The following is a 16281-nucleotide window of genomic DNA, read 5'->3' on the forward strand; positions in this document are numbered from 1 at the left end:
ATAGAATAATTGATCGAAAAATTCCATTTATTAATACATACATTTACAAAAATCTATATTCGGCTGTTAATTTAAGTGATAAGTTGTCATTCGGGTGTATCAATTCATTCAGAACAGGTGGACTCCAACTGCCGATGCGCATAAATTTTCAAAATCTTTTAAAAGCCAGTAAATCACACTAATTGTAGACATAATTGGAGCGCATTCGATTAAGCCTTTTTCTTTTTTTAAATGAAATAGTTTCCTAGAGAGATGTAATCGGGCTCCGACGAGCGAAGCTGTCAACGCTCGTTTAAAAAACATGGTGGATTCAACATCAACCGCCTCCGAGTAGTCCCGGGGACAGTCTGGTTTTAGGTTCGCTGCTGGGACCGGATAGCTTTGATTCAAATACGATTTAGAGTTGATAATTTTGGTTTTGGTCCGATTTAAAAACAGTTTTAATTTTGATTTTGAATATGTTATAATTAAATAATTGATTTTTTTTTTTTAACTTAAATCATCAGAGCAATGCAAGGGTTGGAGACGACAGATCAAACCTGAGTGCCATTAATCTATTTCGATGACTTATAAAAATTCATGATGTTGGCTGAATTAATAAAATTTTGAAAACATATCAAAATAATCGTGCACATTTTTAAGAGGTCAAGTGTCCATACTTTAGGTTTTATTTATTATGAATTTAAAATATAAAATATATAATAAAATTATTTTAAATATATAAATTTATATATTTATGTATTAAATATATAATGATGTAAATAACAATTCTCCTCATGCAATAACATAAACGTAAGCCTTGCAATAAATTATAAAATGTAATTTTATATTTATGCGAGTGATGGAATATACTCGAAGTGTATTAGAATTTGCCCGCATGCCGTGCCAGGCCCATCTCATGACAAATTCCATGAATTTTTCTGCATGCAACTGAAGTCCCGTTGGCCTCTGTTGTAAGCCATCCTCGTTGCAATGGGGATTCTCTTTTTTTTTTTTTTTTTTAAATATCAGAAGGGGATTCTCTTATGTTGTGTGATATCAATCAACAAAAATTAATTTATATCTAATTATCTTTGATGAATTGCTTAGTGTATAATAAATTTATAATTTAGTTTTAAATGGATATGGTTTCACGTAAATGCAACGAAGACGTTAGATGTATTATGCTCGTATCGATACTTTTTCCTCTGTCATTGCTGTCACTTGTCACTTCGTCTGCCATGGCTTTCCTTATTTCTCTAAAACTCCACCGATTATAAGTGTCATTTCTGCAATGACGACCAAACGTCCAACTGTGTCTTTTTCTGGTGGGTACTGAGAACGTTGTATGGGTGTGTTTGTGTGTGTGGGCGCGTCTGCGTGTGTGTGTGTGTGTGTGTGTGAGAGAGAGAGAGAGAGAGAGAGAGAGAGAGAGAGAGAGTCCATATATTGCATCTGTGGCTAGGCAAGAATCAGAGATTCAGAAAAGCGGGAATGGCCTTTATAGAAGCACAAAAAGAGGAACACCCAAAGCTCCAAAATAAAGAAAACGAGATTGAAATTAAAGTTTTCTTCTGGCTAGAATCCAAAATTCAAGAACTTTCTTAAAACAATTCGTGTTCTTGATTTTGTCAGTTCACTCGCTTTTCCCTGTTATTTATCTCTTTCATAATTTTCCTTGGAATCTATTGCTGCCGTTTTATTGTCTTCTTTCGCATAAGAACTCTAGAACTACGTGTCCTACAAGCTGTGTACCTGTGTACTTCATTTTGCTTTCTGGGTTTGCTTCCAATTTTGTTTTTCTTTTTTTTGTTTTTATAATATAGCCATATAAGCAAGAAGGGCATGAAGGGTGTGAGTTTTTCAGTTAGAGTGATTTAGGGGGAACGTTCTGAGTGGGTTTGGTTCATTTGCTGATATTTTCAAGTTGAGTTCCGCAAGTTTTTCTTTACTATTGCGTCTTGGTACCTGAAACTGGAAGCGGTTCTAATTTGTGCAATAGGTGAATCTTGAAAAGGTTATAAAATTACATATTTCAGTGTTGTGCTTGTCGAGTTATAGTGTTTTAGTCTTCGGTGAATCACGAGGTGTATTTGTCAGTTTCAGGTCTTTTCAAGTGCTAGAAGACTTGAAATGGGTCCCACGTTACTGCTTAGCGCTTGAACAAATTTCCAAGTTGTTCAATGGTTATAAATTGGGGGTTGAGAAATCTATGGTTCTCTATATTCTGCGCATTCTGTTAATTTGAAGCCCTTTCCAATTGCTTGAAACGTTTCCCAAGTTTCTTTATAGTTGCTCTTGTTAAGAAGTTCTAAGTTGCTCTTCTGAGAACTTATACAAGTTATAAGCTGTCTGCCATTGTTTATATAGGCCATGGCATCAGTTTCTTTTTTCCGGATATCACCTTATTTTTTGACAAATTCAGAAAGTAGGGGTTGGTTTCAAGTGAGAGTTCAGAATTTAGGTAGTAGTGATTCAACACTGCCGTCATCTGATTCATATGTAGCGAATGGAACTTCTTTCAATGGACATAAAGAGAAGAATGGAGCTCTTATTGATGGAGGCACTAGGGTGGAAGAGGAGAGGGCTGTGATTAATGGAGAAAATGGGAGATTGAAGTCTATATTAGAGAAAAAGAAGGTTAAAGATTTTTCTTTGGAAGTGTTTTGGGATGATGGATATGGTACCAAGACAGTGAAGGATTATTTTCATGTAGCCAAGGAGATGATTATGCCTGACGGAGGGCCGCCACGATGGTTTTGCCCCCTCGAGTGTGGGCAACCTCGAAAAAATTCTCCAACTCTTCTGTTTTTACCAGGTATTCATTCTGTGAAAAACACTGTTGAATTTGGACTCCTCTACAGGTTCTACAAAAGAGAAACATTAACAAAAGGATAGACTTTCTAATAAATGAGATTTTGGCTTCCTGGAAGTGATTTGGATCTTTAATATTTATTTAGTTTTTGATGGATTTAACATTTATTACGTATGTTTATAGGGTTTTAGAATAATGAAAATTTCTTTTGGTGTTGATACTTGCAGGGATGGATGGTGTTGGCTTGGGACTTACTTTGCACCATAAAGCTCTTGGAAAGTAAGTTCTTTTATTTCTATCTTCACTATAACACCAAAGCCAGTTCTTTTATTTCTATCTTCATTATAACACCAAAGCCAGTTCTTTTATTTCTATCTTCATTATAACACCAAAGCCTTTTTATGTTCATTTTTGAGTAATAAAGTTTTGACGTTCATCTCAAAGTGTTCTGAAATCATGTTGTATCAAAAATTGAAATAAGCGTCTCAGTCCTGTAAAGTTTGGGTCTTGCTCTGACCTGAGTCAGCTGAATGCTCCAGAAACACCTTATAAAGTTATAATTGCTAATTTGTCAGTGGAACACTCGCATTAGGAGGCAAAAACTTCTGCACATCCATCCCCTTTAAAAACTGTTTGAACTGCTTCAGATTTACTTTATCAATGATTTATGGAAAAATGTTCTAAACTTGTGTTTGCATACAACATGAATTAGCAGTTGACAGTTTTGGCAAATGCAGGGTGTTCGAAGTTTGGTGCCTTCATATTCCTGTGTATGACAGAACACCATTTGAAGGTATTACTCTTGGATGCAAACTTATTGTATTTACTTGCTTGAGTTATTTAGTCATTCATCTGCATTGATAACTCATCAAGATAAAATTTTGAGGTGAAATAAAGATAGTTTTCTTTTTCTGTACATAGGAAAATTGCTTTTTATTGGTAACTTAATGAAATTGTATTCCATGAAGGACTGGTGAAACTTGTTGAAGAAACTGTAAGGATTGAGCATGCTGCGTCACCAAATAGACCAATTTATCTAGTGGGGGATTCCTTTGGAGGATGTCTAGCACTTGCTGTTGCTGCCCGTAATCCTAAAATTGACCTTGTTCTTATCCTAGCCAATCCAGGTCAGTTCACAGATAAGCAGTGACTTGTTCACATATATTCTTAATGACTTCCTGGTTCACACTCTTCAAGTTAGTCTGATGTTTATAGCCTTTTGTTTTAGCTACATCATTTGGCAGGTCACAGCTAGAACACCTGCTTCCGATTTTGGAGGCTTTACCTGATGGATTACATAATGCAGTCCCCTATCTTCTTAGCTTTGTTATGGGTACATATTCTGTTGCTCTGTAATATTCATTTATTTTTCCTCTAAGATACAACTTAGTTTTTGTACTTTAAACATGTTTCCAGTGAAAGAACCATAACAGAAATTCTGAATCTGGACTGTTTGATACTTAAAAAGTACTCATGCTTGGTTGATTTACTTGAACATATGCATTCATGATCACTGAATGATACAATTGATCAACTAAAATCATGGGAATGAATATAGTGAATCTTGTTAAAGTACTCCTTAGCAAGCATACTGCAGAAAAGCCTCTATCGATCTCTTGGTTATAGGATTACTGCTACCTTCTTATGCACCATGATTTTTTTTTTTGGAAGCATTAAACATAGAAATAGAATTTTTCTTCTGGTTCTTTAATAACTTCTACCATGTCTAAAACTGTAAATTAAGAAAATAAATTTCTCTAGTGTTGCTAATATTTCTCTTCATGACACCAGGTGATCCACTGAAGATGGCAATGGTTGATATTGAAAATAGGCTTCTTCCCAAATCAAAAATTGAACAACTGTCTGGCAATCTCACTGCTTTATTACCACTTCTTTCTGTAAGAAATTAAGACTGCACTGCCTAGTTTTTGCACTTGTGTTATTCTGTTTGTTTTTATTGCCTTTGATCTCTTTATATACTCTTTATTCTCCAATAACTAGAGCTTCTGTTATGAAAAACTGTGTTGTGGACACAAAATGTTCAGGATGGTATCTTATCCTGTAGATTATTATATGGTATGGGAAGAGAATATAGGTAGCTTAAATATATTCTGAATTCATGCCTTGTTGCTATTTTCCCCTCTTCATCAATAACTTTGTTGATAGTTAGTCTCTATAGATGTAATATTCAAAGCCATTGTTGATGTGATTACTGGTATTGTCAAAATATGGTGAATTCAAACCCTGGAGGGTATTTCTAAGTGCTTTTTATTGTAAACTAGCAAAGTAATGAAAAGTACCAAAATGTAAGGCGTGTGCTGGATATGGTTATCAATTATAAGATTTTAAAATCCTTTTCATAGTGGGAAGGCCTAAGTTGATTTCAGTACTGTGCTATATTTAAGTTAAAACAAAGGGAAACATGTGCTTCATAAATAAGATTGGTGATTTTCGGGATTTTTTTTTTTCAGAGACTAAGACCTGTTTTTTGGTCTGACGTTAAATAAATTGATTCCTAATGCGCATTCATGACGTTAAATAAATTGATTCCTAATGCGCATTCATATTATTATCATTCTTTTGATCTGTTTAAATATTTTTTAGGGCCACACACAGATATTAATATGTTTGATTTCAGGGTTTGACTGATATCTTTCCAAGGGAAACTCTTCTTTGGAAGTTGAAACTGCTTAACTCTGCTGCTGCTTATGCCAATTCCTGTCTTCAAGCTGTAAAAGCTGAAGTGCTAGTGCTTGCTAGGTCTTTATCTCTCTTGACTTTATGTGGTTCTTTCTTGATTCTCTCAGCTTAAGTTGCTTCTCATTTGGTGGTGTTTCAAGCATTTCCTAAATGGTGTTTGGAAAGTGGCAGATTGTTCTTGCTATGTCAGGATTTAATCACTGATCATGTTGCATCTCTAATTAATATGCTAGTATTATGTGTCTATGATTTCTGTTGCAGAAGGAAATGTAATGGATAGTAAAAATTTAAGCCTTAAATGACTTTTTAGCTATAGAGTCCCAGGACCAACATTTTGATAAATTTTACAGGGAGAAATGTAGGATTTGACCATGTAAATAGAATTTGGCTTGCTTTACCAGGTTTCACTGAAATTTCCACAGGACACCTTGAAAATACACTGAAAGCTATGTTTCGCAGATTTAATTTTGAGCATCAGATATGTGTGCATTCCCAGAGGTCAGAATCATCTATCCTCCAAAATTTGAATAGATTTTCCCACAAATTTACTACACCTACATTTGATTAATTTTATCCAACATGAGCACTTTAGAGTGAAGTAAAGTGGCAAACTAACTATGCTCAAAAGAAACTCCCTTTCCCTTACCTAAAGGTTCTTGAATCTATCCTTGCCTCCAAATATTAGCATGCATGCCTTGGGTCACTTAAATAAAAGATAGGACATCTTTTGTTTGTTTTCCATTCTCAGGAGAAGCTGTATGTTTTCTGAGATTTAGCAGCATGATTGGAAAAAAATGTACTTACCTATGTGACTATTTTTGCTATAGCTGATCAGCTTATTGCAATAAATTGTGCGATTATTTAATTAAGGATCACATATTTATGCCTTGTAGGAAAATATTGCTCGGTCCTTTTTTTCCTTGTGCTTGATTTTCTTTTTGATCTTGTTTGCAAATCATCTTAGAATTGATAAATATTTATATAGTGTTAAAGTTTGACAATGGTGTATTTATTATAGTGGCAAGGATTATATTCTTCCTAGTGGTGATGAAGCTAAGCGTCTGAAAAGTTCATTACGGAATTGCACAGTTCGTCTCTTTAAAGAGCATGGGCATGCAATTTTACTGGTATGTGAAAAGAAGCATGATGTGCACGTATGTATCTGAAATAAGTGGATGTATGAGAGACTGCTTTTGTCTTTGGATGCTGCGATGCGGTTTTCTAGATCCCTTTTAAGCACTTTTAAATCAGTAGAGCTTCTGGTCAATATCCAAATTTTGCATGACTTGTTAAAGTTGAATCAACACCTTAAATCGTTGGTGATTAAGTAAATGAATTTTTCCAGTTCAACCACTAAGAGTCAGTTCTATGTCGACCAACTGTCCTGTATTTAGTGTTTCTCTTGATGAGATGGTCCTGGAATGTAATTCCCTTCTCTTTAATCTTCAGTTTCTCAAAAGGTGATTAATTTTTGTGAAACCAATAAACCAGTGTAGGGAAACATAATTGACTGCTGTAACAGAGTTAATAATGTCTCTCTTAATCAGAATAAGTGGTGCCACAATTGCTTCATGGCCATTGTTTGAATACATTTGCTTTTGGTGCTTTTCTTTGGACATGTTGTCAATGTATTTTTTATCCATAGACCCCTAAATCTGAAGTACTGAAGCTACTTCTCGATGTATGTAAAAAAGCAGTATTGAAACAAGCTAAAAGATCAAGGCCTCAAATTTGAAACAGTGTCTACCAATATTCGTAGCACTAGTGAATGGATTTTTTTGTACTGTCATTTGTAACTATAAACAAGAATATTTCCAAAATTGAAGGAATTACTCTGAATAATTTTATGCCCATAAGAAATGCAATGCTCAAATTTTTCTTGTTAACAAGTCATATGGTAAGCCAGCTGCATTGCTTGTGCCCATACTTTGGAAAGTGTTTTTATGTGCAGAAGCTTCATTCATTACTGCATACAGTTACCATTCTTTCATTGTTTTCACTGTGGAAGGACAAATTTAATTGGCTGCTTTTATCTTCTTTTCCCCCTTTTGATAGAATTTTCTCTTCGATGGCACAGGAAGATGGAATTAATTTGCTCACTATTATTAAAGGTACTTGCAAATACCGTTGTTCAAGTAGGCTTGATTTTGTCTCAGACTTTGTGCCACCTAGCATGTCAGAATTCAAATATATCCATGATGAAGTAAATGGGTAATTCAGCAAATTTATTATATGTAGTCTCTTAAATCTTAAAGGACAGTCTGTGGATGCAATTTGATATAGCTCACTGAAATCTATGATTAAGACATAAGTTTCTGCTTAGAATGAGACCATGCAGACGTGATCCTTGTTAAGCCGGAGCATTTCTGCTTTCTTATATTCACATGAGTTAGACAGTTAAATAAAAAAAAAAAATTACCTAGCATTGTCTTGTTTGATAATATGTCAACTATTTGCTCTTCACTCTTCACTCCTCGTTCCTCAATCTTCTCTCTTTTGATTGTCTAAACCTTGGTACTATAATTTTTTATTGAATTTTATTTCTGTGAGAAAGAAAATCAATTGGAAATTCAAGTTGGTCTTCATTGATTTCTTGCCTCCTTCCTTCTCCCTTTTCTTATGGTCCAACAGGTCCATTCCTCAATTATTCATTAAACATTAATGCTTATTTGATTGAAACTCTTAACGTTTAAGAAATTCATTGTTTTTATTATTTCTTTTATATGTAAGTTCTTGTACATTAATTTTAAAATCTCCAATAGTTTTTCAGCAGGCTGGCGAATCCTTTCCATCCTAAGTATTCAGCTCTGGGCAGCTTCAATTTTAAAACTGGAATTGGCTATTTTGATATTTTTCCTTCATTCCATGTTTACAGCTAAGTTTTTTTATTTCCTTTATGATTAAACAACTATAAAGAAGAAATAGAAAGGGGAAAAACCCCTAAAGTTCCTAGCATGCATATCTATGATTAGACATTATTGCTTAATTATATGGATTGAAGTTGAATCCTGGGCATCTTGTTGTAAAATCAACATAGTTCTCTCAGTTTGGGCTTTGTCTGAGTGGCTGGCTGACCAGGTTGTTTAAGTTGCATCTCACAACATAAAATTGTCTGTTGCAGGCTCATGCTAATGATAAAATCTGTTTAGTTATGGCTCATATTTGTTAGAAGGAAATTTAGTGTTCACTAAAGGCTCCTGGCAAAGGGGACGGGCTGTGTGCAGAATGCTGATCGTCTTGGCTTCTTTTTTTTTTATTTATTTTTTATTGTTGGGGCTGATTATGTAAATTCTGTTTGTATTACTAATCCTCGGTGCATAAGGATTAGGTTATTATAAATAGATAGACATAGAAAACAATAGAAGAAACGGGACAGGAGGAGGATCAGGGTTGGTACTTGGAATGTTGGATCACTTACAGAAAAATTAATGAAGTTTGTGGATACCTTGGAAAGGAGAAGGGTGAATATTGCTTGCATTCAGGAGACTAAATGGGTAGGAGAGAAAAGCAAGGAAGTGGGTAATTCAGGGTACAAACTGTGGTTTACCGGAAAGAAGAGAAACAAGAACAGAGTGGGCATAATCATAGATAGGACATTGAAAGACGATGTAATAGCTGTGAAAAGAGTAGAAGATAGAATTATACTAGTAAAACTAGTACTAGAAGGAGAAATAAATGTAGTTAGTACTTATGCCCCACAAATAGGACTAGATAGTGAGAGTAAACAAAGGTTTTGGGAAGATATGGATGATTTAATGCAAAGCATACCGAATGAAGAGAATATTTTCATTGGTGGAGATTTGATGGACATGTAGGAAGTGATAGGCAAGGTTATGAGAATGTTCATGGAGGTTTTGGTTTTAGCAGTTGAAATGAGGAGGGAAAAAGCATCTTGGATTTTGCTATGGCATACGACCTAATACTAGCAAATACCTACTTTATAAAAAGAGAGTCACATTTAGTGACTTTCAAAAGTGGGCAATATAGAAGCCAAATCGATTTCCTCTTAACCAGGAAGACAAATAGAGCTCTATGCAAGGATTGCAAGGTCATTATAGGAGAGGCTTTAACAAGTCAACATCGGTTAGTGGTCTTGGATGTCAAGTTTAGGAACAATTCAAGTAAGGTCAGAAGAAATAGTATAGCTAGAACAAAGTGGTGGGAGTTCAAAGGAGCAAAGCAAATGAAGTTCAAAAATGAGCTTCTCGAGTCCGAAGCATGGAAGCTGGATATGGAGGCCAATGATATGTGGATACAGATGGCATCAAAGATTAGAGAAGTAGTTAGAAAAGTACTTTGAGAGTCTAAAGGACATGGACCACCCTCAAAAGAGAGATGGTGGTGGAATGAGGAAGTACAAAAGGCAATGAAGAGAAAAAGGGAATGGTATAAGAAATTACCTAAATGTGATAATAATGAGGTATATGAACAGTATAAGATAGCAAAGAAAGAGATAAAAAAGGCAGTTAGTCAAGTAAGAGCACAAGCCTTTGAAAAGTTATATGAGAAACTTGAAACTAAAGAAGAGGAGAAAGATATTTATAGATTAGCAAGGAGGAGAGAAAGGAAATGTCAAGATCTCAATCAAGTTATGTGCATTAAGGATAAAGAAGGAAAAGTGTTGGTGAAAGATGAGGACATTAAAGAAAGATAGAGAAATTATTTTAATAATCTTTTTAATAATAGTCAAAATGGTAATAGCGTGAATATAGACTATAGAACAATAGAAAAGAATGTGAATTATACTAGAACGATTAGATCTTTAGAAGTAAAGGAAACACTTAAGAGAATGAAAGTGGGTAAAGCCTATGGACCCAAAGGAATACCAATTGAAATGTGGAAGTGTTTGGGAGATATGGGAGTGACATGGTTAACTAAATTATTTAATAAGATTGTAAACTCAAAGAAAATGCTTAATAAATGGAGGAGGAGTATTTTAGTACCTATTTTTAAAAATAAGAGAGACATACAGAGTTACTCAAACTATAGGGGAATTAAACTCATGAGCCATACTATGAAGTTGTGGGAGAGAGTTGTGGAGCATCGACTACGTTATGATACTTCTATCTCTCTCAATCAATCTGGCTTCATGCCGGGTCGTTCAACTATGGAAGCGATCTTTCTCATTAGAAGCTTGATGGAGAAATATAGAGATGTGAAGAAAGATCTACACATGATTTTTATTGATTTGAAGAAAGCTTATGATAGTGTTCCAAGAGATGTCTTATGCAGTGTGTTAGAACAAAAGAGGCTATCTATTAGGTACATACAAGTATTGAAAGATATGTATGAATGAGCAACTACTATTGTGCGCACAGTGGGAGGGGACACAAGAGATTTTCCGATCTCAGTTGGATTATACCAAGGATCAGCTATAAGCCCTTACCTTTTTACATTAGTTTTAGATGAATTGACGAAACATATACAAGAGAGTATTCCTTGGTGCATGATGTTTGCAGATGATATTATTCTGATTGATGAGACGCGAGAAGGAGTCAATAGAAAGCTAGAGTTTTGGAGAAGTACTCTAGAGTCAAAGGGCTTTAAGTTAAGTAGAACGAAGATAGAATACATGCATTACAAGTTCAGTGAAGGCCAAACTGGTAATAGGAAAGGAATTAGTTTAGATGGAGTGGTACTGTCCTAAAATAATCACTTTAAATATCTCGGCTCAGTCCTTCAAGTAGATGGAGGATGTAAGGAGGATGTTAATCATAGGATTAAAGCCGGATGATTGAAGTGGAGACTTGTCACGGGAGTTTTATGTGATCGCAAGATTCCCAATGAGTTGAAAGGAAATTTTGCCGTAACCAGTTATGTTATATGGTAGTGAGTGTTGGGCACTGAAGGAGTTGTATGCGTCAAAAATAAGAGTTGCAGAGATGAAAATGTTAAGGTGGATGAGTGACCATACTAGACTAAATAAAGTCCGTAATGAGAGTATTAGAGAAAAGGTAGGAGTGGTGCCAATTGAGTATAAGTTGAGAGAAGGGAGATTGAGGTGGTTTGGTAATGTGAAGCGTCGACATACGGAGGCTTCAATTAGACAAGTAGAGCACATTAGGTTAGATGATAGAAAAAAAAAGGGGTAGACCTAAATTGACTTAGAGAAGAGTAGTACAATATGACCTAGAAGCATTACATATTTCTGAGGATTTAATCCAAAATCGTTTAGAGTGGATAAAGCATGTGTTGTCTATGGATATAGGCACACTTGCCAAACCTAATAGAATCCTTGTGTTTGTTTTTTCTTTGTACTTTCTAATGTGTATTTGTGTTCGTGGGTATTTTCTGCTAATAAAAATCAAATACATTTCAGATTATTTTGCTTTGCTACTGGTGCTGCTGTGTTCTCAACTCTGGATGATGGAAGAATAGTAAGAGGTCTTGCTGGGGTTCCAAAGGAAGGTCCTGTTTTATTAGTTGGTTACCACATGTTGATGGGATTTGAACTTCAGCCCCTCTCAGAAGCATTCTTGAGGGAGAACATTGTTCTGCGTGGTCTAGCACATCCATCACTCTTTAATGGGACGATAGAAAATTCATCTAGTGAATTTTCTCAACTAGATTGGTATAAAGTGTTGGGCGCAGTACCTGTTACAGCAAATAATATTTTCAAATTGCTCTCAAAAAATTCGCATGTGCTTCTTTATCCTGGAGGTGCACGGGAGGCTTTGCATTACAAGGTACATCAACCTTTTTGGTGTCAATTCGAGAATTTTTCTTTGAAAGCTGAAGTCAAAGATATTTTTGTTCTATCATTTTTTCCTAATTCTGTCATCAACTATCCATCTGATTTCATTAAATGAAATGTAAAGAAGCAGATGGAGGACAGCAAATTTAAGTTGCCTTACATTTTCACATTGCCGTTATGCAGTGCAGCCACGGTTACCATACTTTGTAGTTTACTGCTCCATATTTGCAAAGATATCTTGTATGCTATTCCACAATCACCATAGCTGCCACCTCACCACCCCTAATTTTCACCTAATTAAGTTATTTATTGCTTTATACTTTTCAAGACTATGGTTCCTCCCAGTTGTAACAATTCTGTGATTTCCAGGGTGAAGAGTACAAGTTAATTTGGCCTAATCGGCAAGAATTTGTGAGAATGGCTGCAAGGTTTGGGGCCACAATTGTACCATTTGGGACTGTAGGAGAAGATGATATAGTAGAAGTGAGTTTGTACTATTCTTTTTCCTAGTGCCACCACTATATTATTTCAATACTAGATCCTATTCCTGATGGTAGGGATGTTTTTGTTTGTTTAGGATATGGAATTGCTAAATCTTGCAGAACATACATCCTTCTTTTCTATTTCTTTATTGCCTGCTGGAATTTAACACGGTTTCTTTTAATGGTTAAGATGCCCAAAAGAGGAAATTTTAGTTTTTTTTTATTTATTTAGGTTAATGACCCAAAAAATCCAAAACTTCGGTCATAAACACTAACTTTAACATTTGTGTCAATTATATGTGCTCATGCATAATAATTAATGGGTGGAACTAGATATGATGTGTCAACTCTAATAGAAAATTTAGGTGAACAAAGCTTACTACTTTTATATTTTGTAAATTATGCGCTACATAGGACCCAGACTCTGGATGATTTAGGCATTTTTTTATACTTTCATCCCTCATTCTCCTCATACACCATCTTCCCTCGCTTTAAAGATTTTTACAAAAATTTCCTTTTTCTACTTCAGTTTGCAGTTATTCTTATGCTCATTATAACAACATAATGCTCTTGTCTGGATGTGGCAGTTGGTTCTTGACTACAACGACCTAATGAAAATCCCGTTTGTTAATGAGTTTGTTAGAAAGATTGATCGCACTGCTGCAAGAATCAGGTGATTACTCTCTGTGCAATGACATTTACCTGCTCACTAGAAATGGAAAGCAATATCAGCTTTAAGATTCTAGCTACTTTTGATTATGTATTGACAAAGTTTATGACCTGATTATAGGGATGAGAGTCAAGGAGAGGTTGCCAACCAAAAACATTATATCCCAGGGCTTTTGCCTAAGTTACCTGGCCGATTTTATTTTCTGTTTGGAAAGCCCATAGAAACAAAAGGGAAGGAAGAGCTTCTGAAAGACAGAAATTATGCAAATGAGTTGTACTTACAGGTAAAATCTGAAATTAAACATAATATGGACTACTTGTTGAAGAAGAGAGAGGAGGATCCTTATAGGAGTATCATTGATAGAACACTATATGGTGCAATAAATTCTCGTTGGCAAGACATTCCTGCCTTTGATCCTTGAAATATGCATAGACGATGCAGTATTAGGTCTCTAAACTTCCACAAACAATCCATTTCACTGAAAGTGAAGTGTATACAAAATAAAAAGTATATGTAATAAAAGCTTTGGTGCCTTATCAAGTTCTCATTTGTAGAATTACTTTATGATTATGATAGTCAAAACAATTGAGAAAGGAACTTGCGTAAACCCTTTGCATCAATGAAGAAATGAAATCGTGCTGGACTAGTATTCGTGCTTAAAATTTCATTTTCAGGAAACTCTATTGATATGAGTCTTGTCTCTGTGGTACATGTCATCCAATTCCAACAAATTGAATGCTTCTGGAATCAGCCATATATTTAAAAGACTATCGAATTCTTAACGTAAGAGTTTTGAGTAGACTTGGCTCTTCCTTAATGAATCACAAACATCATGTGCAGGCATAAAAGAAAAAGGGTAATTTACAACTAAGTTCTTGAGGCATAGTAAAACCCACAAGTTAGTATTTGGTTTGTTTTTTAGTAACAATTGAGTCCTTAAAGTTTAATTTCATTATCAAATTAGTTCCTAAAGTTTTGTTTTATTAACAAAATAGTTCCTAAAATTTTGTTTTATACTAGTTTCTTAATAAAACAAAAATTTTATGGACTAAATTATTTTAAATTGAAAAGTATTTAACAGAGTTAACGGCCAATTTAGATGGCCGAGACTAATATGTTAATAGAATTAAATTTTGAGGACCAAATTGTTATTCAAACACACAAAGAATTAATCAATGAATTTTGTTATACTCTAGGGACTTAATTGTAAATTATCCAAAGAAAAAGGTAACCTGGAACGTTAGTATACAAATTGGAAAACATTATAGCTCATCACTGACAGGTCGTTTCCTAGTGAAGAGCTTGTGATTTAAGGAAGAGTAGTCTTGAATTTATTTATTTATATTTTTAATATCTGAAGCACCCCTGCTTGACATGTGCCACTGTCTGCAACTAAAATGTTCAGCTTGTTTGTATTCCCCTTTTCTTAAGTGAAGCCAATTAACCAGTCAAATGGCTCGCAAGAAATATTCTAACCTAAATACTGTTTTGGCCAGAAGCATTTTATTGTAGAACATAGTGTAGTGCTTTCTGGTTCAGTGATAAAAAGAATTCAATTGCGTTCATTTCTCTCATTTTTAGACTTTCCATACACGCACTATAAAAAGAGATACTTGGTAAATGAGGTATTCTCCCAGAGCTTGTGTAGAACAATTAATTGATGGCTTCTTACTAGCGGCTTCCATAGAAAATGCTTTCTGAAACAAAAACATTTCTTTCCTTGTTATGCTTGACAATGACATCACATGTAACATGCCCTACAGAAAGTGAGTCATTATTGCATAGCCTGGAGCCTTTTTTCTTCTCTTTGTGTTTTTGTTTTACATACAGATACGACTACTATAAACTCGATCTCATATGAGAATAAGTTTAACAATCGCTAAATTAAATATTTGCATCTAAATTTGTGCACTCTTTATGTTCATTTTAATTAATTTTATACATATCTCAATATAAATATTTAATATAACAGTTGTTAAACTCATTCTCATATGATCTTGAATTTATATTAGATGCGCTCTTACATAATTGATGTTGCAAAGCACTATGAGGATATTAATACATTTTTCAAATGGATTTTAAGTGATTGTCCTACTTTTCTTTAGTCCATACATTTAGAATTTCTGAAAATGGGAAGATTTTCATTGTTCTTGCAAGTAATGGAGGTCATAATCTGTAATAAGCAGAACACGATTCTGAAAACCTTTTATTCAGCGGTAGAGGTGAAAAGAATTCAAGATTCGGTTGTGGGAGGAATATGCAACTTCCCAGTTGTGGGACAATGCTGAAATGATAGAAGCTGTGTTCTTTAATCATAAGAATAATAGTAATTCAGAGGATCCATCCATTTCCAGGTCAGCAATATCAGATACCCCCAAGGTCAAGGAAAACATTTCCATGGGAAGTTCTCAATGCAAGCCAATCTCACTGAGTCTTCAAATGAGGTTGCTGGCTTGTCTTCGTGCTGTAGTTTTGGCACCTTTGTTATCAATTATGCTGATTTTTCTATATTGTCACTTAGAAGAGTTGCATAGCTCAACAAGTCCCTGCATCATTAAAGCACTCTTCTTTTTCTGATTCTTGCCTCGCAAAGGGCTTACCTTTAGCCTTATTTGGTTAGGGATAAATATGCTTAGGAACTTCAAGTTCCCAATAAGTATTAGAGTGCAACTTATTTGGTTGGCCATATCAATTAATTGTCCGGGAAATTAAGAATTCTACTTCCTTGACTGGAATTAACTCACTGAGATCAACCTAGTTAATTGGAGTTCATGAGGAAAAAATCCATCATTTTCCTATTTTATCCTTGCTTTTCTTTTCTCTTTCTCCATTCTTTACTGTTCCTATGCTGTTTCATTGTTCGGGTCTAGGTAATCCTTCTTGCGTACAGGTAGAACTTGTTTTACTAAAATCTTCAAACATTTTGAAAGGCGATTTTTGT

The 16281-nt window shown here is 34.7% G+C and overlaps 1 protein-coding gene across 4 annotated transcripts; it reads left to right on the forward strand.

The window, feature by feature from the left end:
- Positions 1–1202: 1202 nt before the first annotated feature.
- LOC110637788 (phytyl ester synthase 1, chloroplastic) lies at positions 1203–13987 on the forward strand. Of its 4 annotated transcripts, XM_058146768.1 has the most exons (14): positions 1203–1981; positions 2080–2797; positions 3022–3073; positions 3517–3587; positions 3763–3921; positions 4023–4127; positions 4586–4692; positions 5433–5554; positions 6513–6621; positions 7572–7705; positions 11814–12180; positions 12558–12671; positions 13258–13343; positions 13461–13987. In XM_058146768.1, exons 2-14 carry the CDS (start codon positions 2353–2355, stop codon positions 13759–13761), a joined length of 2172 nt encoding a protein of 723 aa, XP_058002751.1. In that variant the 5' UTR covers positions 1203–1981; positions 2080–2352; the 3' UTR covers positions 13762–13987. The 4 variants fall into 4 exon arrangements, with proteins under 4 accessions (XP_058002751.1, XP_058002752.1, XP_058002753.1 ...); XM_058146769.1 differs by having other exon boundaries at positions 1206–2797; positions 3532–3587; XM_058146770.1 differs by lacking the exon at positions 1203–1981 and having other exon boundaries at positions 2656–2797; positions 3507–3587.
- Positions 13988–16281: the final 2294 nt, after the last annotated feature.

The sequence above is a fragment of the Hevea brasiliensis genome, chromosome 5, assembly GCF_030052815.1.
Source record: "Hevea brasiliensis isolate MT/VB/25A 57/8 chromosome 5, ASM3005281v1, whole genome shotgun sequence".
NCBI lineage: Eukaryota > Viridiplantae > Streptophyta > Magnoliopsida > Malpighiales > Euphorbiaceae > Hevea > Hevea brasiliensis.

Excerpts from the sequence above, each read along its gene's own strand:
- LOC110637788 (XM_058146768.1), top strand. The coding sequence starts at position 2,353 with ATGGCATCAGTTTCTTTTTTCCGGATATCACCTTATTTTTTGACAAAT. Across the intron at positions 3,922-4,022 it reads TCTTATCCTAGCCAATCCAG|CTACATCATTTGGCAGGTCA; the intron begins GTCAGTTCACAG and ends CTTTTGTTTTAG. Across the intron at positions 12,672-13,257 it reads GAGAAGATGATATAGTAGAA|TTGGTTCTTGACTACAACGA; the intron begins GTGAGTTTGTAC and ends TGGATGTGGCAG.